This window comes from Scyliorhinus canicula, chromosome 10, assembly GCF_902713615.1.
Source record: "Scyliorhinus canicula chromosome 10, sScyCan1.1, whole genome shotgun sequence".
Classification (NCBI taxonomy): domain Eukaryota; kingdom Metazoa; phylum Chordata; class Chondrichthyes; order Carcharhiniformes; family Scyliorhinidae; genus Scyliorhinus; species Scyliorhinus canicula.
Genome location: NC_052155.1, coordinates 177887239 through 177912866, shown reverse-complemented (window position 1 = coordinate 177912866; position 25628 = coordinate 177887239). Strand labels below are relative to the sequence as shown.

The window sequence follows — 25628 nt, the reverse complement described above, 5'->3', positions numbered from 1 at the left end:
TAAGTAAATCCGATTTGCACCGGACAGTTTTGCCTTGAGAAGCAAAATTCTGCCTTCTGAGTACAGTGGTGCGTGATGTTATGAAATAAAACTAGCCAAAGTCAGTTGAAGCAGTAGAAGCTAGAGTAAACTAATATGGTGAACTGCAGTCACTTTGTGGTCAAAGATCTTACGAACGAGTGGTTTCTGTGCCTCCCTAGACATTGTCTGAAGGATCTTTTGATCTGTTACTGCCTTCTAATAAACAGCAACCCTCACCTATCCCAACAACTCGTGGATTTTCCCACCCTGTTGTGTCTGCTGGGGGTTAATCTTGTCAAACTTTAGCACATCTTGCTCAAAATACTCGCTGCTATCTAGTTGGACACTGCCAACAATTCAGCAGTCACTGCTCTTCCCTTTTCCCTTCAGACGTCTATTCACTTTTGCAAAATGTCTTTGCTATTTGTTTTATTGTGGACACTTCCATTAACATCGTGGCTTTGACCTGTACATGTATTTGGCTCATGAGTTCCATACCCTACCTCTTACTGAAGTTTCCAGCCTAAGCTTCACACGACCTATCCTACCCAAACCACCATGGAGTGGTATGACCTTTTTCACTTTGGCCTCTTTATCCCAACTCGGTGCAGGTCTACGTTTCTCCCCAAGATATACACCACCTTTCATTTTGTCTCTGCATTGAGAACTCCTCGTCCTCTAACTTTAATCTTCCCCTTAACTTGCTTTGCTTTCTTCTAATTCCATTGTCATCTTGTTCTCCTCCAACCTCTCCCAGCATATAAACACTCTTTGCATATTCATATTCATGGTCAGTCCCTCAGCCTGGAAATCTCACATGGCTGTTCTCTTCCCAGAATTGCTATCACTATCTTGAATCTCTCCTACCCACATGATCCTGCCCCTTTCCAACCGCATTATCTGTCAACACTTGGGGGGGGGGGGGGGGGGGGGGGGGGAACTTAAATTTTATTATACTTCTGCAACTGTTGACATGCTAAGCTACTCTATTGCCTCCATCTATGAAGCTATTCCAAGTAAAATCTTAATCGGTCAATCCTCATGGTGTACAGCAACCCTCACTCAATGCCTTCACTCCATGAAGTTGAGCTCATTAGGCACACAACTGGCTTGGCCATCCATTACCGGATCTAGTTGAATCACACCCATTGTTGTGCCTCACCCTCTCTTAAATCTACCCACTGCTCCAAGATCTTCCCAGAGATCAGAAGTAACTCCTGGTCTCTTTGCTTGAGCATCAGCAGTTTCTTTAAATTTGTCACCCTGTCCTCTCACTTTCAACAAGTGTGAGGAAACTCATGCCATTTTATTGTCAGTAAAGTTGAAACCGCCTAATAGCTTTTGCTGCTCTCCCTCCTTTCCTTAGCTCACACCCTGAGCCTTTCACTGAATGTTTCAGTGGACCCACTTTCTGTTCCCTTGACCCTATTTCCACAGAACTCTTCCTGCTATTCTTGGACGGCATTCTCCCCTACCCGGCGTGACGGAGGGTCCCGGAGTAGGGGAGTGGCGCCAACCACTCAGGGGTCGCGCCTCCCCAAAGGTGGGGAATTCTCCCCACCTTTGGGGGCCAGCCCCGCGCCGGAGCAGTTGCCACCAGAAGACCGGCGCAAAAAACCGGCTCCCCCGGCAGCGGGGCTGGCCGAAAGGCTTTCGCCGGTCCGCACATGCGCCGGCAGTGACGTCAGCGGCAGCTGGCCGCTGACGTCGCTGTCGGCACATGCGCGATGTGGGGTTCTCTTCCGCTTCCGCCATGGCGGAGGCCGTGGCGGCCGCGGAAGAAACTAGTGCAGCCACAGCACTGGCCCGGAGTCTGAGCCGGGGGCCCCTATCGTGGGCCAGGCCGCCGTGGGGGCACCCCCCGGGGTTCGATCGCCCCCCCAGGACCCCGGGGGCCTGCTCACGCCGCTGAGCCCGCCGTTCCAGAGGTGGTTTAAACCTCGGCAGCGGGAGAAGGCATCCCAGCGGCGGGACTTCGGCCCATCCGGGCCGGAGAATCGCCGTAGGGGCCTCTCCGTTCGGAGTGGCGAGATTCCGCCGCCGCCACTTCCCGGGTGGCGGAGAATCTCTGCCACGGCGGGGGGCGGGATTTTAGGAGCCCCCAGGCGATTCTCCGACCCTGCTGGGGGTCGGAGAATTTCGTCCCTTATGACTGGCATTCTTAAATAGTTTATAATAACTGAAAATGCGGAGCAGCACGGTGGCGCAGTGGTTAGCCCTGCTGCCTCACGGCGCCAAGGTCCCAGGTTCAAACCTAGCCCTGGGTCACTGTCCGTGTGGAGTTTGCACATTCTCCCCGTGTTTGCGTGGGTTTCGCCCCCACAACCCAAAGATGTGCAGGTTAGGTGGATTGGCCATGCTAAATTGCCCCTTAATTGGAAAAAATGAATTGGGTACTCTAAATTTATTTTTTTTTAAATAACTGAAAATGCAGGTTATGCAGAATCTACAGAGAGACGAAATAGAATTCTCATTCCAGGTTAATGACCTTCCATCAGAATGGATTATATCGTAATTGTACTCTTGACTTTGTTCGTAAACTGCAAAATTTGTGAACATATCTGTTCATTAAGTGATACACTTACAGGCTAGTTTCAGGGCAACTCTACAAATATTTTACTATTGTAAACTGTTGTCTCTCCTCGAGTAGCTAGCTCTCCCTTTTTTTTAAATTGTCATCACCAAACAGTTCTTCAAACAAATTCATGTTTGAACCTTCTGTCCTTGAAAGCTGTGACCCCATATTCACTTCCATTTACCTCGTGCATCTTGTTGCTCTACTGCTGCTGGCTAGGACTTCAGCAAGCACACCCTGAAGCTCTAATCCCACCAGACCCTCTTCCCAGACATCTCCACTCTTCTTTTAAGGCCCTTTTTAAACCTGGAGAATTGGTTTATAGTCACTTCTCTAAATATCTCCTCCTTGGGCTTAGCTTTCAATTTTGCCAGATTGTTGCTCCTGAGTAGAGATTTAAGCTGCATTTCTACTTTACAGGCACTACGTGAACATGTGCTGTTCTAAGAATTTGCTATCTGTAAATGGGAGTGTTTGCTTCAATATTATGTCATGTATATTATTTTGAAAACAATTGTTTTTGAAAACCTATTTGCTCTCCCTCCTCCCTCTGCCCACATCTACCTCGCCACCACTGATGCCAACATTGCTTTGATTATTGACACAGTTGAGCTGACCAAATATTAAATATAAAATACTTCACTAAATAAGTTCAAAGTTGAATGAATATTGCACAGTTTTTTTTCATTATGTGGCAGTAAATGAAATGTTGGCCGTCTTGATAATTACAAGTCTTAACTGAAGGATTTTTTTTTTGGCAGAGATGAGATGTTAATGCTTGTTTGCACCATTGTCAATGAAAGTGTGTGCAGCTTAATTACAAAGGGTTTTTCTTTGCTACGAAGGAAGAATTACAAGAATAAATATCTGAAGTGTTGTTTTATTAACTGAAATTATAGCAGCACGTCATGATTGACCAAATGGGATCATTGTGATCTTCTTGTGCTTAACGGTTAGTTTGAAAACTTCCTGTTCTCTAGGAATAGCACTTATCTCGATGGCACTTTGCGCCGATGCAGCTATTGGAAATGTACAGGAAAAAGCTATGAAACTGCATAATGGTTCAAATTCAGAAATGGTAAGTGACTGGATTCCCTACCTGCTTGGCCAGTTATTTCAGTATCTATTGAAAGCATGACAATGTAGACCAAATTCAAATTAATGGCAAATAAAGGCCCAAAAATCAGAAGTCCTATTCTCGAAGACAGCATTTCCAATTTCTGTGGGGGACTTTCACAAATACTCGGTTTACAGAGGCAGCTGACCATTTAAATCATCGACTACCTCCACTGAAGTGAGATTTTGATAGGCCAAGAATGTGAAACCCAATGTATGCAGTTAAGAACGGGTCTGAACCAGGCGGATTGGTTTGACTAGCCAAGGTACCCCTTTTGGTCTCAAGATACTGGTGGTGAAGGTTAGGTGCACTTTATGGTAGGTCCCGTGCCCTTTGGAAATCATAGAGTTTTTACAACACAGAAATCGGCCCTTCAGCCCATCACATCCGTGCCGGCATCAAGCACCTATTTACTATAGTTCCATTTTCCAGCACTTGGCCCATAGCCTTGTACGCTGTGGCATTCAAGTGCTTATCTAAATACTTATAAGTTGTGAAGGTTCCTGCCTTACCACCTTTTCGAGCAGTGAGTTCCAGATTCTCACCACCCCCTGGGTGAAAAAGCTTTTCCTCAGATCTCTAAACCTCCTACCCCTTACCTTATATATCTATGTCCCTCATAATTTTATAATCCTCAATCAGGTTTCCTCTGAGCCATCTCTGTCCCATGGAAATCCAGCCCAGTCTATCCAGCCTCTCGTGATAACTGAAAGGCTCCAGCCCAGACAACATCCTGGTGAATCTCCTCTGCACCCTCCCCAGTGCAATCACTTCCTTCCTGTAGTGTGGTGACCAGAACTGCACACTGTTCTCCATCTGGGGCCTAACCAGCGTTTTATATTTCTTCAACATAACCGCCTTGCTCTTACATTCAATGCCTCAGTTAATACAGGCAAGTCCCATAAGCCGCATTAACCACCTTATCTACCTGTCCTGCTATCTTCAGAGATTTATGGACATGCACACCAAGGTCCCTTTGATCTTCTGTACTTCCTAGGGTCCGACCATTCATTATATATTCCCTTGCCTTGTTAGTCCTCCCAAAATCTATTACCTCACACTTTCCATGGTTAAATTTAATTTGCCAATCTTCTGCCCGACTAACCAGCCCATCTTTTATTATCCTGTAATCCAAGGCCTTGCTCCTCACTATTTACCCCACCACTAATTTTTGTGTCATCTGCGAACCTACTTATCATGCCTCTTGCATTAATCATCTGGATGTAAATGTACACTACAAACAGCAAGGGGCTCAGCACCAATCCCTGCAGAACCCCTCTGGACACAAGCTTCCAGTCATAAAAGCAACCTTCAGCCATCACCTTCTACCACAAAGCCAGTTTTGGATCCAGTTTATGAACTTGCCCTGAATCCCATGGACTCTTACATTCTTCATCAGCCTCCCATGTGGGACCTTGTCAAAATCCTTACTAAAATCCATGTAGACTAAATCAACCAGACTGCCCTCACACCTAGTCACCACCTCAAAAAATTCAATCAAATTTGTAAGCTATGATTTCATTTTGACAAAACCATGCTGACTATCCTTGATTAATCCATGCCTCTCCAAGTGGAAATTAATTATGTCCCTCAGAATTATTTCCAGTAGTTTCCCTACCACAGACGTTAGACTCACTGGCTTGTAATTTCCTGGTTTATCCCTATATCCCTTCTTAAATAATGACACCAGATCAGCTGTCCTCCAGTGCTGTGGCACCTCTCCTGTGGCCAGAGAAGTATTGACATTTTTTTGTCAGAGCGTCTGCAATCTTGCCCCTTGCCTCCCACAGCATTTATCCACCTTCAGACCTTTCAGTTTCTCCAGAACCTTCTCCTTCATGATGATCGCTGCACTCACCTCTGCCCCCTGATTCTCCTGGAGCTCTGGCATCCCACTGGTGTCTTCCACCGTGAAGACTGATGTAAAGTAACTATTCAGTTCCTCTGCCATTTCTTTGTTTCCTATTATTATTCCTCCAAACACATTTTCCAGTGGTCCAATGTCTATTTTTGGCTCTCTCTTACCTTTTATATATTGAAAAAACTCTTCCTATTTTCCCTTATATTACTAACTAGCTTGCACTCGTATTTCATCTTCTCCCCCCTTATTGCTTTTTTAGTTGTCCTCAGTTGCTTTTAAAGGCTTCCCACTAATCGTCGTCACTTTGTATCCTATTTCTTTTGCTTTTATGCTGCCCTTGACTTCCCTCGTCAACCATGGAAGCCTTGTCCTCCCCTTAGCATGTTTCCTCCTCCTTGGTATGAATTTCTGTTGTGCCTCCCGGATAACCCCCAAAAATTCGTGCCATTGCTGTTCCACTGTCTTCCCTATTAGGCTCCTGTTCCAATCAACTCTGGCCAGCTCCTCCCTCATGTCTTTGTAGTTACCCTTATTTAATTGCAATACCATTACATCTGATTGCAGTTTCTCCATATCAAACTGCAGGGTAAATTCTATCATATTGTGATCACTGCTCCCTAAGGGTTCCTTCACCTTAAAGTTCCCTAATCAAGTCTGCCTCATTACACATCACCAAATCCAGAATTGCCTGTTCCCCAGTAGGCTCTGTCACAAGCTGCTCAACAAAAACATCTCTTTGACATTCCACAAATTATTTTTCTTGGGATCCCCTGCCAACCTGATTTTCCCAGTCCACCTGCATATTGAGGTCACCCATAATTATTGTAACTTTTTACATCCCTTTTCAATCTCCTGATTTATTTTCTTCCCCACATCCTGACTACTGCTGGGAGGCCTGTACATAACTCCCATCAGAGTCTTTTTACCTTTGCGATTCCTCAACTCTACCCACAGAGATTCTATGCCTCCTGATCCTATATCACTCCTTGCTATCGATTTTTGCAAGGGCTGGGATCTAAATATCCAAGGATACATGTTCTATCGAAAGGACAGGCAGATTAGTTTGTTTAGTACTTTTTCCCTATCGATGATGATTGTTCTAAGTTCCTCTCGTTCTACTACCTTTGCATTACCTATTACTATTAGGATGGTACGAGTGTCCTCCACCATGAAAACTGAGGCAAAATATTGATTTAGTTTCTCCGCAATTTCTGTGTTCCCCACTATTAACTCCCTGGTCTCATCTCCCAAGGGACCAATATTCACTTTAGCTACTCTCTTCCCTTTTATATACCTTTAACAGCCATTCCAACCTTTTTTATATTTTGCGCTAGTTTTATTTAATAATTTACCTTTACTCTTTTGATTACATTTTTAGTAAGCCTTTGTTGATCTTTAAACGTTCCAGCCTGCCACTGACCTTCGCAATGTGGTTTGCCTTAGGTTTTGTCTTTATGTCAGCTTTAATTTCCTTGCTGAGCCATGGATGTTTTTTCCGACTCTTACAATCTTTCTTCCTCTTTGGACTATATTTTAGTTGGGAGGAATTGAATATCTCCTTAAACGACTGTCGCCACTCATCAACCATCCTATCCTTCAGTCTTCCTGCCCAGTCCACTATGGCTAAAATCTGTCCTCATGTCTACATGGTTAACTTTGTTTAACCCCAGAAAGTTAGTGTGGGACTCCAGTTTCTCGTCCTCAAACTGAATTTATATATGCAATTCTCACATGGAACTTAACTATTTCATAGGTTTTCTTTTTCTCTCATTTGGCTAACATAAATAGTTTGTGACAATCTCATAATGGCTTTACACCAATTTGAATTAGCATATGTCATGTGAGAATACCTTTAAGAAATGGGTGATTTATGCTGTTTGTGCTATTGCTCAGCATTGTTATAGAGAGGGCATGTGGAAGCAGATTGAGTGGCTGGCATGATTACACACACAGATTATTTTCCTTTCTTCGACCATGTGCAAAGTTTCAGATTAAAATGGCTCCTTGTCCACCTGCAGAGCTTCTGTCTCTTACATAGGATGGAGTCTCTGGTTCCCCAGCTGCGTGTTATTCGGAGGAGCACCATTCACTGGCGTCAGGATTCTCCCTTCCCGCCGCTTGTCAATGGGATTTACCATTGAATCCACCCCACGGGCGGGAGCGCGCTACTGCCAGGAAAAGTGAATCGCAACGGCCTAAGAATTCCAGCCCACATCTTCTCCAACCAAGCTCCATCATACGTCTCCCTGCTTTTGTCTCAGTTCATTGGTGTGGTGAAATAGGAACTCACCATTCACAAATGGTAAGGGATGCGCAGTGTGGTATGCATATAGTTAACAGTGAGCATCTCCAGTTGCTGGATCCAAGGCCTGAGATGACGGATTCAGTGATTGGTTCTTGACAACGTACCAGTTACGATGCCAATATAGTTCATGAAGCTACCTAGATACCCAAGCAGATCGATCCAAGACCCGGTAAAATGACTGCTCTATCTGACTTTTATTTCAAACTGTTCTATGAGATAACCTGTGGAGATCCCTCAAAGTTGCCACCCAGGTTGATAGGGTTGTTAAGAAGGCATATGGTGTGTTGGTTTTCATTAACAGGGGGATTGAGTTTAAGAGCCACGAGGTTTTGCTGCAGCTTTATAAAACCCCGGTTAGACCACACTTGGAATAATGTGTCCAGTTCTGGTCACCTCTTTATAGGGAGGATGTGGATGCTTTGGAGAGGGTGTAGAGGAGATTTACCAGGATGCTGCCTGGACTGGAGGGCATGTCTTATGAAGAAAGGTTGAGGGAGCTTTTTTCACTGGAGTGAAGAAGGCAGAGAGGTGACTTGTTAGAGGTGTACAAGGTGATGAGAGGCATGGATAGAGCCAGAGACTTTTACCCAGGGTGGAAATGGCTGTCATGAGGGGACATAATTTTACGGTGATTGGAGGAAGGTGTAGGAGAGATGACTGAGGTAGGTTCTTTACACAGAGAGTAGTGAGTGCGTGGAACTCACTGCCAGCGGTGATGGTGGAGTCAGAGTTATTAGGGACAATTAAGCGACTCTTGGGCAGGCAAATGGACAGCAGTAAATTGAAGGAGTGTAGGTTAGGTTGATCTTCGATTAGGATAAATGTTCGGCACAGCATCGTGGGCCGAAGGGCCTGTACTGTTCTGTGTTCTATGGGCAGAGAGGGCGAGGTTGTATTGTTCGCAAGAAATGAACTTAAATCGATAATTGGCTGACGGGCACCAGGGAAGAAGTAATAGTGGATTTGGTGATCTGTAATGAGGCAGACTTGATTAGGGAACTTAAAGTGAAGGAACCCTTAGGGGAGGACAGGGCAACCTTGGCTGATGAGGAAAGTCAAGGACAGCATAAAAACAAAGGAAAAAGCATATAATGTAGTGAGGATTAGTAGGAAGCCAGAGGACTGGAACGCCTTTAAAAGCAAGCAGAGGACAGCTTAAAAAAAACAATAAGGGGGGAAGAAGATGAAGTACAATGTAAGCCAGCTAGTAATATAAAGGTAGATAGGAAGAGGTTTTTTTTCTATATATAAAAGGTAAGAGAGAGACAAGAATAGACATTGGACCACTGGAAAATAAAGCTGGAGAAGTAGTAATAGGGGGAACAGTGAAATAGCAGAGGAACTGAATAGGAACTTTGCATCAGTCTTCACAGTGGAAGACAGCAGTGGCACACCAGAACTTCAAGAGAGTCAGGGGGCAGAGGAGAGTGTAGTGGCTATCCCTGAGGAGAAGGTGGTGGGGAAACTGAAAGGTCTGACGGTGGATAAATCAACCGGATCGGATGTTCTACACCCCAGGGTTCTGAAGGAGGTAGCTGAGGAGATTGTGGAGGTATTGGTGGTGATCCTTCGGAAATCACTAGAGACAGGGAGGGTCCCAGAGGATTGTAAAATGGCTAATGTAACACCCCTGTTTATGAAGGGAGGGAGGCAGGTTAGCCTGACATCGGTTGGTGGGAAGATTTTAGAGTATTATTAAGGATTAAATTGTGGAGTACTTAGAAGTACATGGTAAAATAGGACTGAATCAGCACAGATTCATCAAGGGGAGGTAATGCCTGACAACCTGTTAGAATTCTTTGAGGCTGTAACGAGGAAGTTAGACAAAGGAGAACCAGTGGACGTGATCTATTTGGATTTCCAGAAGTCCTTTGACAAGGTACCGTACAGGAGAGTGAGATTACTAAACAAAGTAAGAGCCCATGGTGTTAGGGGCAAGGTATTGGCATGGATAGAGGATTGGCTGACTGGCAGAAGACAGAGAATGGCGATAAAGGGGTCCTTTTCAGGATGGCAGCTGGTGACTAGTAGTGTTCCGCGGGGAATCAGTGTTGGGAACAAAGCTATTCACGATGTACATTAATGATCTGGAAGAAGGAACTGAGGGCATTATTGCTAGGTTTGCAGGTGATACTAAGATATGTAGATGGACAGGTCGTGTTGAGGAAGCAGGGAGGCTGCAGAAGGACCTGGACAGGCTAGGAGAGTGGCCAAAGAAGTGGCAGATGGAATGTGGTAAAGTGTGAAGTAATGCACTTTGGTAGCAAGAATAGAGGCATAGACTATTTTCTAAATGGAAAAAGGCTTCGGAAAGTGGAAGCACACAGGGACTTGGAGTCCTAATTCAGGATTCCCTTGTTCAGGATTCTCTTAAGGTTAACATGCAGTTTCAATTAGCAGTTAGGAAGGCAAATGCAATGTGAGCATTCACGTTAAGAGGGCTAGGATACAAGAGCAAGGATGTACTCTTGAGGCTGTATAAGGCTCGAGTCAGACTCCATTTGGAATATTGTGAGCAGTTGTGGGCCCCATATCAAAGGAAGAATGTGCTCGGGTTGGAAAGGGTCCAGAGGAAGTTCGCAAGAATGATCCCTGGAATGAAGAATTTGTCATATGAGGAGCGGTTGAGGACTCTGGGTCTGTAGTCGCTGGAGTTTAGAAGGATGAGGGGGGGATCTAATTGAAACTTACAGAATGCTGAGAGGTCTAGATAAAATGAACATGGAGAGGATGTTTCCACTAGTAGGAGAAACTGGAACCCAAGGGAACCAACTCAGACTGAAGGGACTTTAAAACCGAGATGCAAAAGAAATTCTGCAAATGGTGGTGAATCTGTGGAACTCATTGCTACAGTAGACTGTGGAGCCCAAGTAACTGATTGTCTTTAAGACAGATTTATATAGGTTCTTGATTAATAAATGGGATCAAAGTTAATGGGGATATGGCAGGAGAATGGGGTTGAGAGACGTATCAGCCATGATTGAATGGCAGAAAAGACCCGATGGGCCGAAAGGCCTAATTCTTCTCCGATGCCTTATAGGCTGCCATTTAAGTGGGCATCCCAATAGCGAGGTCCCGCAGCCATCCCCCTCCCCCACAGTGAAACGACTCCAAACCCACCCCTGCAATAGGGAGAAGTGTGCTGAAATCACACAAGAGTGATTGGAATGCACTTACCTCTCTTTGATGTGGTCAATGTTTACAAGCATTGAGGTTTCACCAATTAGGCCACTGAACTGTGAAGGGAGATGAATGAATCAAAGCTGCAAATGGTTTGTAAAAGCTGTCAATCAAAGACCAGTACTAGAAAGATGTAAATTGCTTGCAGCTAATGGATCTGTGGGAACCAAATGCAGGTCACAGCTACTCCTTCCAGGAATGGACATGTGGGGTGCGATTCTCCGCAACCACGATGGGTGGGAGAATAGCGGGAGGTCCACTCCCGCACCTCCTGCTATTCTCCCCCACCCCCCCTCCGGTTTTGCGACACGTCGCTCGGAGAAACGCGGGCCGCTGTTTTTCACGGCAGCCCGCAATTCTCCGGCCCGGATGGGCTGAGCGGCCTGCCGTTCCTGACTTGTTCACGATGGCGGCAACCATACCTGGTCGCTGCCGTCGTGAACATGGCGCGCCAGGTAAGTGTGGGGCCTGTGGGGGGGCAGATCGGGGATCGAGCACCACGACCGTGCCCACCAATCGTCGGGCCGGCGTCTCAAGGAGACGCACTCTTTCCCCTCCGCCGCCCCGCAAGATCAAGCCGCCACGTCTTGCGGGGCGGCTTAGGGGAAAGACGGCAACCGCACATGCGCAGGTTTGAGCTGTCCAACGTCATTAGGCGCCGCCGCCACGTCATTCTTGGCACGCCGGGCCTTGAAGCCAGGGACAAGGCCCGGCGGCCGAATTTCCCGGTACGGCCCTCCTATCCCCCCCGGGGATGGGAGACTAGGGGGCCGGGAGAGGCTTCCGACGCCGTTGTGAACCTCTCCGGGTTTCACAACGGCGTCGGGCCTTGCAGAGAATTCCGCCTGTGGTGCTGCAAGGTAAGTGTGTTGCAGCTATAATTCTTCTCATTGTCCCTGACTGGACTACTCTCTAGCGATCGAGTTGGTGCCTGGTGTCGATCCCAATTTTTCTCCGACGCCCGATTCTCCATCCCATCAGGGAACGCAATCCGGTCATCCCGGGACAGAGAATCCCGACCCTTACGTTTGTTAACAAATAGAAGCCCAGATTTCTAATATGGTTTCACTTCCAGTACTATTTTTAAGACCTCCTAGGAGTCATTTAGAAGTCATTTGTGGCTTTGTTGCTCATGAATAACCTTTTCTTACTTATTAAAAAGACATGTATTCCATAGGCACAAGAGAGTAGTTGCTCCTTGCACTCGCTTTGATACATGTTACATTTTTTTTTAAAAAACAGCAGCAAACAGTAGCAGTGAAATATTGAATAAGAAAACTCTTATTTAAACTGGTCACACACCAAAATAGGAGGTTTAGAGCTTAGCAATTCAGCAAAGGAAGCTCAATTTTAAAGCTGGCTAGAATGAGGCAAAATAAACTTTTCATGATCCATTTTAGTAGAATATTAACATGCTTGCACATTTCATTTGAGTTTACTGATCTCACTAAAAGGAGATTGCCTCAATGTCCCTATTGGCGGTAAAATGTATTTCAGGATAATTTATATCCTAATCTGTTTTATTGTAAAACCTGAGGGCATAGGGTTGGCAAGTCTAATAGAATCCTTTTTACAATCTTGCCATCTACAAATAAGATATTCAACAAGTTTATAAAACTAAATGGGGAGAAATGGAGACTGAGATTATAATTTGTAAATGCTTAAGCTTGTTTGAAATCCTTGCCTATACCTTACAAATCTGACTGTTGGGATCGCATGCCCAATAATTTGCGAATCAAAAATAGGATTAGCCACATCTAAATTCTGATGTATGACTGTTAATAATCTTTATTGTCACAAGTAGGCTTACATTAACACTGCAATGAGGTTACCGTGAAAAGGCCCGAGTTGTCACATTCCAGCATCTGTTTGGGTTCACGGAGGGCAAATTCGGAATGTCCAAATTGCCTAACAGCATGTTATGTTACATCATTTTTATTCATCCTTATTGAGATTGTTTCATACCCATCGTTACTGCAAGAAAAATCACTTGTCCAAAAAATAGGCCGTCCCTTAGAAATTATGGGAAATGTCCAAAATATATCGCAAGTCTACATCATAAATGACTGGTTAACTCGGGTCAAACCCTTTCTCCATTTTCAGTATTATAATTCAGTCCTTGTCTAGCAAATGATGACTTGTAATAATGTGTAGTGAAGAAGGCTGACTAGCTACGAGTGAATTTACATAGTCCAGTCATGCAGAAATAGTCTTGAAGAACAAAGTGCTCAATTCAGATTTATGATAATAGGTTTGAAAACCACTGGATTGATAATGTTACGCTTCATCGGCTCATGATTTCTGGATTAGCCAGAATAAAGCATACTCACCAACACTATTAGAAATATGGAAGATTCTCTCTGATCTACTGCTGTGGTGGAGGGTAATAATGAAGTCATGAAAATACAATTTAAGTTATACTCCCTTGCTCCCAGTAATTTTGAAAAACATTTTTTTTAAGAAGTTTGGTTAATTGTTTAGTAGCTCAAACGTAATGATTTCTATTTAGAACTTTGTAAAATATTTTTAGTAGTTGTATCGATTTGTTATTTTTATTCTTCTCCTACCCCCAGTATTTCTCCATTGTTGCATCAGAGTCCCTTTGGATGCCCATTGACGTCACCTCTGCTGTTATCCCCAGACTTGGACCGGTATTTCTTTGTAGTGACCCAATGATGTGGGTGGGTGGCTGCTGCTGCCTGACTGTCCTTTGTGCCACTGAATGTTACTTTAGGTGCCCTTAGTTTAATGACAATTTTGATGTACGTGATGAAGTCCTATTTTCCTGAAGAAAATAAGAGAATGTTAATTGGCATTGTGTTTCTGCTGGATATCATCCTCTTAAGTGCTTTAAAAAAAATTCTCGGCTCTGTTGAGACAGGTTGGGAGATTCGATTATTGGATATGTGTCGCAAAATAAAAGAAAATCTAAACTTGAATATGATCGACTGAACAATCCTGCAAAATGAGAGAAAGCACAACTTTACGTGAAATTGAGGAGCTCGGAGGAATGAGTTTTTGGTTAATTTTTAAATAATTAGATATAGTGTGACCACTTTGCTTTTTTTAAAATCCCGTTGTGTAAGTTTGTTACAATTCCAGACGGGTTCAGTCCAATCTGATGGATGACCTTGCAATACTGTCAACTAATCATCCAGTCAGCATTTTTAGAAGTTCCTTCCACTAAATTTGAGACTAGATGGCATTCTGAATAGCTGCAATGAACCACAGAAACAAAACTGTGGCTCGAATGATGACAGCAAGTGTTGTTGCCAAATAGAAGTTACTGTTGCCTGTACAGGTATTGAAGAAAGCTGGCCAACAGTCCTTTATATTTGTTTCCTGGTAGTCATACCCTTTTCTCGATAGTGATCTGCATCCAGTCTCTTTTATATGTCATTCCCCTTTATAATATAAATCTTTTTTCAGCCTGAGAGTAATTCTACAAAATATTTAAGAATGCAGGGAGAGCCCTAATGGCAGCACCTCTGATTCCCCAAGAGCAGCTGACTATACATATCTCTTTCCCTCTTCTTCAGTGCATTATGTTGGTCCTCGCATTTGTATGACAGTTCCTTGGATGATTCAGGTTACTCTCCATTTTTTAAAAAAAACCACAAATATGAGATTGGCGATTCAAACTGTAGTCTGCGGATCCCAGGCTGCAGAGACCCTCTAGGAGGTCCATTAAAAAGGGCAGCTTTATGGATGGTCAGCTGTCCAGGGCACTGGGTCAAGTGTAAAAGACCTCCCCACCCCACAGGCTCCTGCTTTTGCCAGGTCGGTGCACACCAATCCCTCTACCGGGGTATGCTCCCCCGGTGCTCCTGTTCCCCACGTACCTTTTCTGCTTCTGGTCGCCACATGCCTTTGCCAAGGGCAAACTGTGCAGTGGGAAGCAAGCACACCCAACTCTGATGTCTATAAGCAAGTGTCTGATTAGTTAAAAACATTATCCAGGCACCTTTTATATGCAGCATTCTTCATATTATGATTATTGTGTCGTATTAAGATTTAGATAGAGTCCATGATTATTCATCCTTTAACCAAAATGTTTGAGAATCACTGGGCTGGGTAGTGAATTATGTCCTATAAAATTGTACATCATCAAATACATGACCATGAGTTGTTAACAAATTTCCAGCGGTTCAAGTTTATTTGATTTGGCAAACTTGTAAGAGGGATCAGCAATTAGATTTTACGGGCACTTCTTGCTAATTAAGTATTCCGGTAATCCAGTAATCTAACGTGCTTGAACTTGCAAAGTAAATTAGGTTAGAACAATGTTAAAACGGTTCTTGATGTCTTGCCATTTGGCATCTTCACTCCCTATTATTTAGCACTTGCACCGTACTCTGGTTTATTGTATCAGTACAAGCTTGCTTGCAAAATTTATGCTTTCATTTTGAACGCTGCATATCCAAGGTTGGTGACTTATATATTTGTCTCCTCTTGCTTCTAGGTTTTATATTCCTACTCAATAGGTTTTCTGTATATATTAACGGGTTTATTTTGTACCCGTGGCCTGAGCCCTGCTTTTGCCTTTTGTTCAAGGGTAAGTGTGTTCAACTTTGTACTCTTAACTAATGTGTGCTTTTACATCTGTTCTCACCAAGTTCTGACAAAAAAAACATTGAGGTGCAATCTTTATGGTCATCCAGTTGGACACCAAGATCCATTTAAAACACTGCTTTTTGGCCTAACCATTCATTTTGTTTTGCCCATCTACAGTATAATAATTAAAATGGAGTAACTAATGAGGGCTTTTGATAAATTAGGATTTGATTCTACTGCTTTATTTCATCAGTTAATATTGCTGTGCCGAAACTTCCTATACTGGTGCATGTTATGTTATGGGTACCACTTTATTTGGCTTGACAAAATTGGACTGCCGAATATTAGTGAATTGGTTTAATCCAATGATGCATTGTTTTCCATTTTTATCATCCTTCCTAGCTTTCTCATCTTTGCTCTGGATTACACTCATTTGACTTGTGCCAGGATAAGGTTCCATTGATACTGGCAGCTCTCGGGTACTTTGCCCAAATGGCCATAATACATAGATGAAGCTAGGTGTTATTCATGTAAAAGGATCCTCAGTTGGGAGGCAAGCATCATAGCTGATCCTGACTTTCGTACTTGTGGACTTTGTCAAACTAACCTTTGGACAGTAAATGAGTGCACGATGTGAAACCATAGATCAAATCAACTAATGAAATACAGAATTGAAATTGAATAAGATTTTTTTGTCTCTCTGGGTAAATCTGATATCGATCCATCGAAGGGAGCTCTTTCACAGGATCTTTGTAGAATCATTGAGTGAGAGTAACCATTTGGTTTTAGAACAAATTTAAGATAAACTCAGGCTACCAAAGATTATTCGCTCAAGACTATAAAAAGTTCAAAGAAAGATTTTAGTGTGGACTAAATTTGAACCCATGCATCAACTTCATCTGTTCATTTATCCATAAGAAAATCTTTTTATTTTGTTGTTGAACCTGCAACTATTGCTCCGCAGTTTAGTGCATTTCTACTTTCTCACACATGCTTTGCAACGTATGGGTGGCATGGTAGCACAGTGGTTAGCACTGTTGCTTCACAGCACCAGGGTCCCGGGTTCGATTCCCGCTTGGTCACTGTCTGTGGAGTCTGCACATTCTCCCTCTGTCTGCGTGGGATTCCTCCCACATGTCCTGAAAGAAATGCTTGTTAGGTGAATTGGGCATTCTGAATTCTCCCTCGGTGTCCCCGAATAGGCGACGGAATGTGGCAACTAGGAGATTCCCAAAGTAACTTCATTGCCTTGTTAATGTAAGCCTACTTGTGACACTAATAAAGATTATTATATACATGTTTGATAGATTTACTGTACTGCTGTTCAATGAGAAATACACTACGTATTGTAAATTGTTTGTGTGTGCACAGAATGATACATTATAAAACTTCTGCGTTAAATATGATAAATTGTTACATAAGCAACATTTGTTTAAATAATTCTAAAGCCACTAAGGCAACTGTTTGAAAGGGATCCCCAAGGTATTATTTTTACACCAAGATGAAAGCCATAATGTTGGAATTTAAGAAATTGATTTTTAAATACTCTTACACTTCCTTAAAAAATAATTTTATAATGTATATATCAAGGAAATTAGGTTTCCAATTTTTGGTTCAGTCCTTCAAATGTTGAAGTGAGCAACAGTCTGAAGGACTCTTTCTGCAGCACTAATTCAAATGCACAGTAAACCCCAAGTGAATATACAAAAATTGTTTAGATAAAGATCGACCCTGTTCATTCTGGCATGCTGTGACTTTGTATTTCATCTTCCTGCTGCAGTTGAATAATAATTGTCATGCAGTAGACATCTCCAAAGCTTTTAACAAGATCTAATACTGCATATGTTAAACATTTACCGTGCTTTTTCACTAAAGCTGTATTCTGAGCTAGTTTCCTCTCAACTTGCTGTCCATACTGTTGTTGTTGAATTCAGTTAAGCTTTCCTCTGTGTTATTCTCCCTTTTTTTTTCTCTTTTAAAAAAAATGATCACCTCAGTTCAAACTTCATCTATTCTTCTCTTGATTCTTTTATAGCAATAACGTTATATCAATTGCATGACCTCTGAGCGTGCAATTTTCTTTTCTTTCACAGTACATTACCTGAATCCATATCCTTCAATGGGGCCTATTTTACCTTTCAGTAATGCCCATATGCACCAATTGACATTGGGCAAAACTGACCTGAAATGAGGACAAAGCTGTAACTCTTATTCTTTTTGTAAACTCCTGCCTATTTCTTTATAATATATACTGATGTTAAGAGACGTTGTACCATTTTCATCTATTTATAATTAGCAGACCTGTGCAAAATCCCCAATCTGCCCATTGCCCATTTCTAGCTTTAACATAGACAGAGGGGTAGGGGGGGACAACAATCCTCTCCCAGGAGGTACCTTTTATAGTTCAATATTGTAATGAACTGCATGCCACACATTTAACCTGCCTTCTAGGTTTAACCTGGCCAACTGGGTTGCTTGGGCCTCTGAAAAATACAGGCATCTAAAGGAGATGCGGTCTGCTCTGTAGAAAAATGGAATTGCCATTACAGCATTGCTTGTGGGCCAGGAAGAGCGGAAGTGTTTCCCGGGGAGGTTATAACATTCACATTCTTCTCTGCCTGCTGTCCCCTTCCTTTCACTATATTGTCACGTTTGTTAAATTGAATAACTTTTGCACAGTTTCCTACTCTTGTATTTCCTGTGAAAAATGTTGCCATAAACCGTAATCTTTTAAACGCTACTTGCCAACTGCTAATACTGATTTACCTGGTCATGTGTTATTTTCAACTTTTGTGATGTACTGCTAATACACCCTATCCTATCACCATAAACTGGTAAATACTGAGGGCAAGAACAGATCGTTGGTGTTACTGACTTGGGAAGTTTACTTTTGGAGAATGCTACTTGTGTAAGTTTTTGGCTTTTTAAATGTACGATGTCAGCCTATAACACAATGTGCAATATACTGTTAATCTCTAGTTTCGGAGTCATGATTTCTGTTTCCATGTTTGTTTTGCAGAATCCTATGCAGACATACGGTTATGCATTTATGTTTTCATTGACTGGATATTTTGGCATTTCCTTTGTACTAGCTTTGATAAAGCTGTTTGGTGCACTTGTTGCTGTGACAGGTAATGTACACCTCACACTGTTCATCAGAAAGACATGCTAAAATTGGAAATAGTATAAATCGTGTTTCAACCGATTAAAATATGATTTGGAGGCTTTGCCTGCTAGTCTGTTGTAATCTTAAATGTCAACATTTATTTTTTTCTCCTTTGCTAAAATTGTATATGCCTTGCACAAATTTGCAAAGTTGCATCAAATCTGCACGGCAGCTAATACTAGATCCCACTTTACAAAGCCTAATTTTCCGAGTAACCATCATTCCTCATGAGTTGCCCCCGTTGTAAACTGCCAAAATGTTCTTGTGTTCCACCATAGGCAAAAATCAAACAACCTTCCTTTAGGATATGCCAATGAAATGATGGTGACTTGTCATCCATGTGACCTTCCCCACACTTGCACCATATAAAAGCATTGCATCTTTATTCATTTTTGAACGGTGATACTCCATGTAATGCATGTTTCTTAATTTTTTTTTCTGTTCTTCACAAAGTGAATTAATCTCATCAAAATCTCTGTCGAAAGCCCCCGGCATGCTTAACATTTTGTGCCTGATGTGTGGTCCCTGCTGTGTTGCCAGCTGCTGATACTTGTTCATCAGTCTGACAACCTGTTTTACACGCCTGATGGTCTTCTCAATGCTAGTTGGTCCTGATCAATCGAAGATAGAAAAAACAGCCTGTTATAAGCTGAAACCAGTTGTTCAATACAATATATGAATAAACCAAACCAAAATGTTGGTTATTGGAACCATTGAAACTGACCCCATTGCATCTTATATAGGACTGGCTTCAAGATGAAAGACTGTTTGGCCCTATTACCACTAAATATTTTGGAGCCAATGATGCTTCTTCAATCCAACATATTTGGAAGCATATCTGCCTGAAAAACAACATCTGAACAGCCAGGACTACAAACTCATTGCTTTTAGATTCCCCTAATTTCTGACTATGTCAGAGGCTACTCCTATTGCTTCTTGCAACAACTGGGAGATACGTTCACTCTGAATATTATGTCATGATTCAGCTTTTCAACTTGTGCCTCCTCCTCCATGAGTAATACAGTCCTCATCCACACCAATGTTTGTAGTAGCCCCACAAGTGAAAATGGTGGAGCCCATGGAGATAAATACAGGGACTCCTGACTGGGAGGGGGAAGGGTGGCCCAAGGGGCTGTCGGGGTGCTTGTGCTTTGAAGGCAAGATGGGAGGAAGCACCTGATTCGATACTGGAGGCTGTCCCTTTCCTAAACAGTACCTGAGGCCCTGCAAACCTATTGGGGAGGGGGGTGGACAAAGCATCCAAAGTCAGCCAAACCAGCCCAAAAGGAATTTCGAGCGCAAGTTGGACCCTAAGCTTTTGCAATTATTCATGCTGGTTTATGAAGTCAACCCTGTCTACAAAACTGGCCCTCGCCCCCTGACTAATTAAGCATCATTGTGAGTTTCTGCTAATTGCAAATATTTGCTGGCCTTCAAGAAGGCCCTTAAAATTTAGCTCTTTTTGTATACAAAGACACAAGTTACACACCTTAAGTTTTAAAATATTAAAATTAGTAATTTTCAATCATTTAAAATCAGGTTACTTGCAGCTGGTGGTCAAGACTTTTTTTTTTAAATGCTTATTTTTTGTGGTTAAATCTGTTTTCAGCTATATTAATAGAGCTTTTTAATCACACTTTTATATTCACGGATTTTTTTTAATGTTCTATTTTATATCACAGCCTGATTGTGCTGATTCATAGAACATTTTATAATTGTTAGTATGCTAATGAGAAAACTAGAGCAATGTTGACGGCAGTTGGTACCCCGATTGCACCCAAAGCAGAAACCCTACCCAATGAGTACAATCTTGAAACGCACTGACAATGCAAATGTAAAGGCGAAGGAGGGCCATAAAAGGCTTGAGCTAGACTTGTTAATATAATGGCTAGGCAGATGGCAATGGCAAAAGTCTTGCAGATAAATATACATTTTGGGTTTGGGCGTAAAAGATACTGAAGGGTACGAATGAACAGACACGAGAGTTCAATGACGTAACTCCCTGTAAATGAGTGCAGCCAGATGAGAAAATAACGGTCAACAAGATTTTGTGTTTTAAATAGGAACATAGGTGGCACAGTGGTTGCATTGCTGCCTCACAGCGCCAGGGACCCAGGTTCTATTCTGGCCTTGTGGAGTTTGCATGTTCTCCTCGTGTCTGTGTGGGTTTCCTCCAAGTGCTCCAGTTCCTTCCCGCAGTCCATAGAGTGCTCTTTCAGAGGGTTGGTGCAGACTCAATAAGCCAAATGGCCATCTCCTGTACTGTTGGGATTTTATAGATAGAGTACAAGAGGAAAGATGGTTAAAGTACTGAAAATAAAGCATGGGTAGTGCACTAGATTGCACCATTCTGTGCTGTAATATCTCTGGGGCAGGATTCTCCCGCAATTGGCGGGATGTCCCAGCGCCAAGAACGGCGCGAACCACTCCGGCATCGGGCCAACCGGAAGTTGTGGACTCCTCCACATTTCCGGGGGTTGGGCCAGCGCGGAAGGGGTTGGCGCCCCACCAACCGGCGCGAATTGGTGCATGCGCAGACCGGCCGGCGTGTTCCTGCGCAGGGGGGGTTCTTCTCCACGCCAGCCATGGCACAGCCCTACAGAGGCCGGCGCAGAAGGAAGGCGTGCCCCCACGGTACAGGCCCGCCCGCAGATCGGTGGGCCCCGATCACGGACCAGAGCCCCGATCACGGACCAGGCCACCGTGCGGATCCCCCTATGCCTCCCGCCCCCCCCCCCCCCCCCCCCCCCCCCCCCCCCCAGGACACCACTAGATGGACTACCAACCAGGTCCCGCCGTGTGGGACTATGTCCATTTCACGCCAGCGGGACTGGCCAGGAACTGACGGCCGCTCAGCCCATCGGGCCCGGAGAATTGCTGGGGGCTGCTGCCAACGGCCCCCTGACCGGTGTGGCGTGAAAACTGCCGCCGGGGAATACGGTAGTGGGGCGGGACTCATGCCGCCCCCCGGGGATTCTCTGACCCAGCGGGGAGGTCGGAGAATCCTGCCCCTGGTTCTTTCATCATGCAGTCCAACTAATACTGGCCATATTGAAGTGTGGTTGAAACTGGTTGTACAGTTGAACCTGCTATTGCAATCTAGAAATATTGTGGCTCTTTCAGATTTTCCAAGTTTATAGTGCTACACATTCACTTGGCAAGCATGGGTGTCTCATTGTTAATTATGTTAACTGATTTGAAACTTTCACTGAAATGTTAAGAAAATGACTCCCCTGATGTTTTTCCCACTGTCTTAAAAGCATTTCAGTAGAAGTGAACATCTGTATGTATTTGTTTGCAGTAACCACTGGACGAAAAGCAATGACAATTGGGCTTTCATTTTTCTTCTTTTCAAAGCCTTTTACCTTTCAGTAAGTAAACCTTCATTTCAGCAAGTTTCTTTCCAATTGTTTGAAATTGTATATACTTCTGTGAGACCTATGGGGTAATAATGCAGTATGGTATTAGGTTCTGCTTCAAGTAACTGCAAGCAAATGGCCAAATGGTTAGGATGATGCTTAATAATATTTTGTGGTTAATAATTTTCATGGCTCGGCCCCACCTACCTGTAGTTTTGACATAACTCTCCACCCCATTTTCTCTGGAGACACATCAGCTGGGATTTTCATTGGGGACAAGAATAGGAGCAGGCACGCCTTAAATATGGCGCTCCTGGATGATGGGGTCAGTACCCTGACATTTCAAGGACACTGTGAAATTTTCAAGTGGGTGGGTAGGGGGATGCCTGGATCGTGCTTGCTTCTGGTTAACGGCCTGCTAAGCTCCTTGAGGAACTTGTTAACAAGCCAAGCTGGGCCAGAGGACTATTTTGAATTCATCAATGTGTGTGCGATGAGGCTGCTGGCCCTTCACTGCTGTGTTCTCTTTTCTGCAAGGCAGTGGGAGGCCCCATCGTGGCTGCCATTTGCCTTCGCTGCTGGTACTCTGCAGGTTGCCCTTACCTCCTGGTAATATTTGATGCCCTAGTTTGGTGCTAAATCTGTCGCTGGCCAGATTAGGGCATTTAAATTTGAAGGTTGAGTACTGTGTGCAATGCAGAAGCGGTTAGCTGGAGTTTGGGTCCCCGACCTGGGCTGAAAATTGAGCCATTGTTTCTTGCCCTGGAATGAATAAGTTCCATCTCTTTCTCCTAGCTTCCTAAATTCAATCTTGTTATTTGAATCCTTAACCATAGTGAGCATTTACCTGGATCAGTTTTGTCAATTCCTTTTGTTTTACATTATTTAGGTTTGCTCCTATCCTACCCCTGGCTCTCACCATTCATTTTGGAGAGGGGAGTGCCTTTTAGGTGTGGGAATACAGGAATGCTGCTCTGACATTGAATTGGTTTTGTCAGGATTTAAACATTTAACTGTGGTAGAGCACTGCACAATCCACCAATTAGTGGAAAACTAATTGTACTTTTTTTTCTCTTTAAGCTACTTGTGGTCAGGTCTTGTCGTCATCCTTGGTATCTTCCTAAATATTTACAGCAAAAATATGGACAGAATCCAGCTGCCATCACTGCTTGATCTTTGGAACGTAATCAAGAAGAAACAAATGAGATCCATGTCCCAGACTGTGTAGAGTCCACTGCAGTAACCACTATTGGGATTTGATCAGACCAAGCAGTCATTAGTTGGCTGAATGAGAGTACTCTGCAGCAGTGGACCTGTGAGATGGACCCATGATACACAGGCAGCTGATGACTTCAGCTTTGCTGAGAAGCAAATTTGAGCAGTCAGCAATGAACCGTGCAGGTGTTGCAAAAGGGAACAACACACAACTTGGTCAATGTTAACACGGATACTAATAATGTATATAAAATTCCTGATTTATGAACTTCAGTCACATCTCTTGGCTTGATTCTTAATGCTTTGTAAAAGCATCAAATATGTATTCTCCATTTTCTTTTTTCATTCGGTGGAAATTACTGATCAGGGTCAATTGTTTTTTTTTTAATCTTGTACATGTACAGCTTGACAAATAATTGTGTGGTACATTAGTATTTAAAGTGGTTATTTATCATGATCATACAATTAAATATACCTCTCGAGTACTTAATGCATCTTGATTGTACTGCATTCCTAAATCGATGCACAGTAGTTGGAAGATGTGCATTAAACATTGGTTATGAAATTTTTATTGGACAGTGACCGTAAATAGATAAATAGTTCTTTATTGTACTTAATTTATTTGAGTGCAAAAAAAAAGTGCCATGTTGAGACATGATTACTGTACTTTGCCAAAACACTTCCTAGTGCACAGCACTTCAAGTGAAGTGTAATGTTCAACTTTTTATGAAGAACATACAAAAAGTTGGGGGTGACGTGAGAAGTCCCAACTATCCCATCGTAAAATCAATTTTGTGTTGTGGCCTTTATATTATTCTGGATTTGCACAATGCCTTTTTAAAAGCCTTTATGATTTTTAAAGAGAATGAGAAATTGTATTTTAACGTGTTAGAGCTAAATGTCTTTTAATACAAAAAAAAGGAACTGAGTAAAGCATATTGCTGAACTTTTGAAATATTTTTGCTGTTAAATCTTTTAACTCGGGATTTGTGTAGGATTGCCAAATGCTCATGCCCTCCACTTACATAATCATTGTTTAAAAGGAGCACACTTTTTATTGCAGAATATGAACACGTTTATTTATCATTAGGTTCAAAACACAGAGTAAACTTTTCACTGTAACTGAATCTTTAACAGTGAATATACAGCATTTTAATTGAGGCTAGTATGGAAATGCAACAGCACGTGGATAAGCAGAAAACTAGAGGCGTGTATGCTGCCAATAAGTCTGCGTGAATGCTAATTCATTTCGGAGGACTGATCATTTTCAGTACATAAATCATGGGGTAACCCAGGTGATGGGTGATTGAACTCTTTTCGATTATTCTCTGTTGGAATCTTAGTTACTTGACCAAACTTCATCTTGAAAACCTAGTCTTGTTTTTTTTTTAAATCCAATCTTAAAATAGATATCAGTGCAGAAGTCACAATAATGCAGAGGGAATGTTGATTTTGTATCCACGGTCAGGCAGATAGTTCAGAAAGATGCAAATAAGCACCAAAATGTTTCACAAACATGCCTAACTATTACACATAAAGGTTTTTAAAACTCATGGCAGTAGCTACCCAATACAGGTGAAAATGAATAGAAAGGAACATTTGACACTGAACCCCATTCAAGCTCTTTTTTGACTCGCATAATTTCAAATTTAGAAAGTGCAAATTATATGCCTGGTGCTTGTGTTTGTGACATCTCTCTCGCCTCCTATCACATTTTCTTTAGTTATCACTAAACGTCACAGATTTGGCAGGCCACAGTTGATCACTGGTTGATTTTTGCTGGAGATCACTGCATCTATACAGGGAAGTATAGATTAAACTATCCAACGCAGAGGCAGATAGATGTGAAATCATTTCAAGTCAGCTAAGAATTCACCTTGAAAGTCTTGCTCATCATTATTTATCGAACCTGGCACAGGAATATATTACTAAAGCTTACAGCTTTTCGTTTGGGTATTCTTGACTAAGATTTAAAAATTATGAATAGTAAGCCAATTAAATAATATTGAAGTTCTCGTTCACCGATTGTATCAATGTGTTCAATATTCAAATATTTGTTCAAAGTTTCATAACTAATAATCTCTCGGCACTGTGGCTTCACAGCGCCAGGGTCCCAGGTTCAATTCCCCGCTCGGTACTGTCTGTGCGGAGCCTGCACATTCTCCCCGTGTCTGCGTGGGTTTACTGGGGTGCTCTGGTTTCCTCCCACAGTCCAAAGACGTGGACATTGGGTGGATTAGCCATGCTAAATTGCCCTTAGTCTCCAAAAAGGTTC

The 25628-nt window shown here is 42.9% G+C and overlaps 1 protein-coding gene across 1 annotated transcript in view; it reads left to right on the top strand.

Moving 5' to 3' along the window:
- The window catches only part of slc35b3 (solute carrier family 35 member B3), a 47546-nt gene extending 23244 nt beyond the window's left edge, over positions 1–24302 (top strand). Inside the window, exons 6-10 of the mRNA XM_038810222.1 lie at positions 3577–3674; positions 15522–15614; positions 18633–18744; positions 22081–22150; positions 23219–24302. Of these exons, the coding sequence (XP_038666150.1) occupies positions 3577–3674; positions 15522–15614; positions 18633–18744; positions 22081–22150; positions 23219–23366 (521 nt within the window). The 3' untranslated portion in view covers positions 23367–24302. The remainder of the gene's footprint in view (positions 1–3576; positions 3675–15521; positions 15615–18632; positions 18745–22080; positions 22151–23218) is intronic.
- The last annotated feature ends 1326 nt before the right edge of the window (positions 24303–25628 follow it).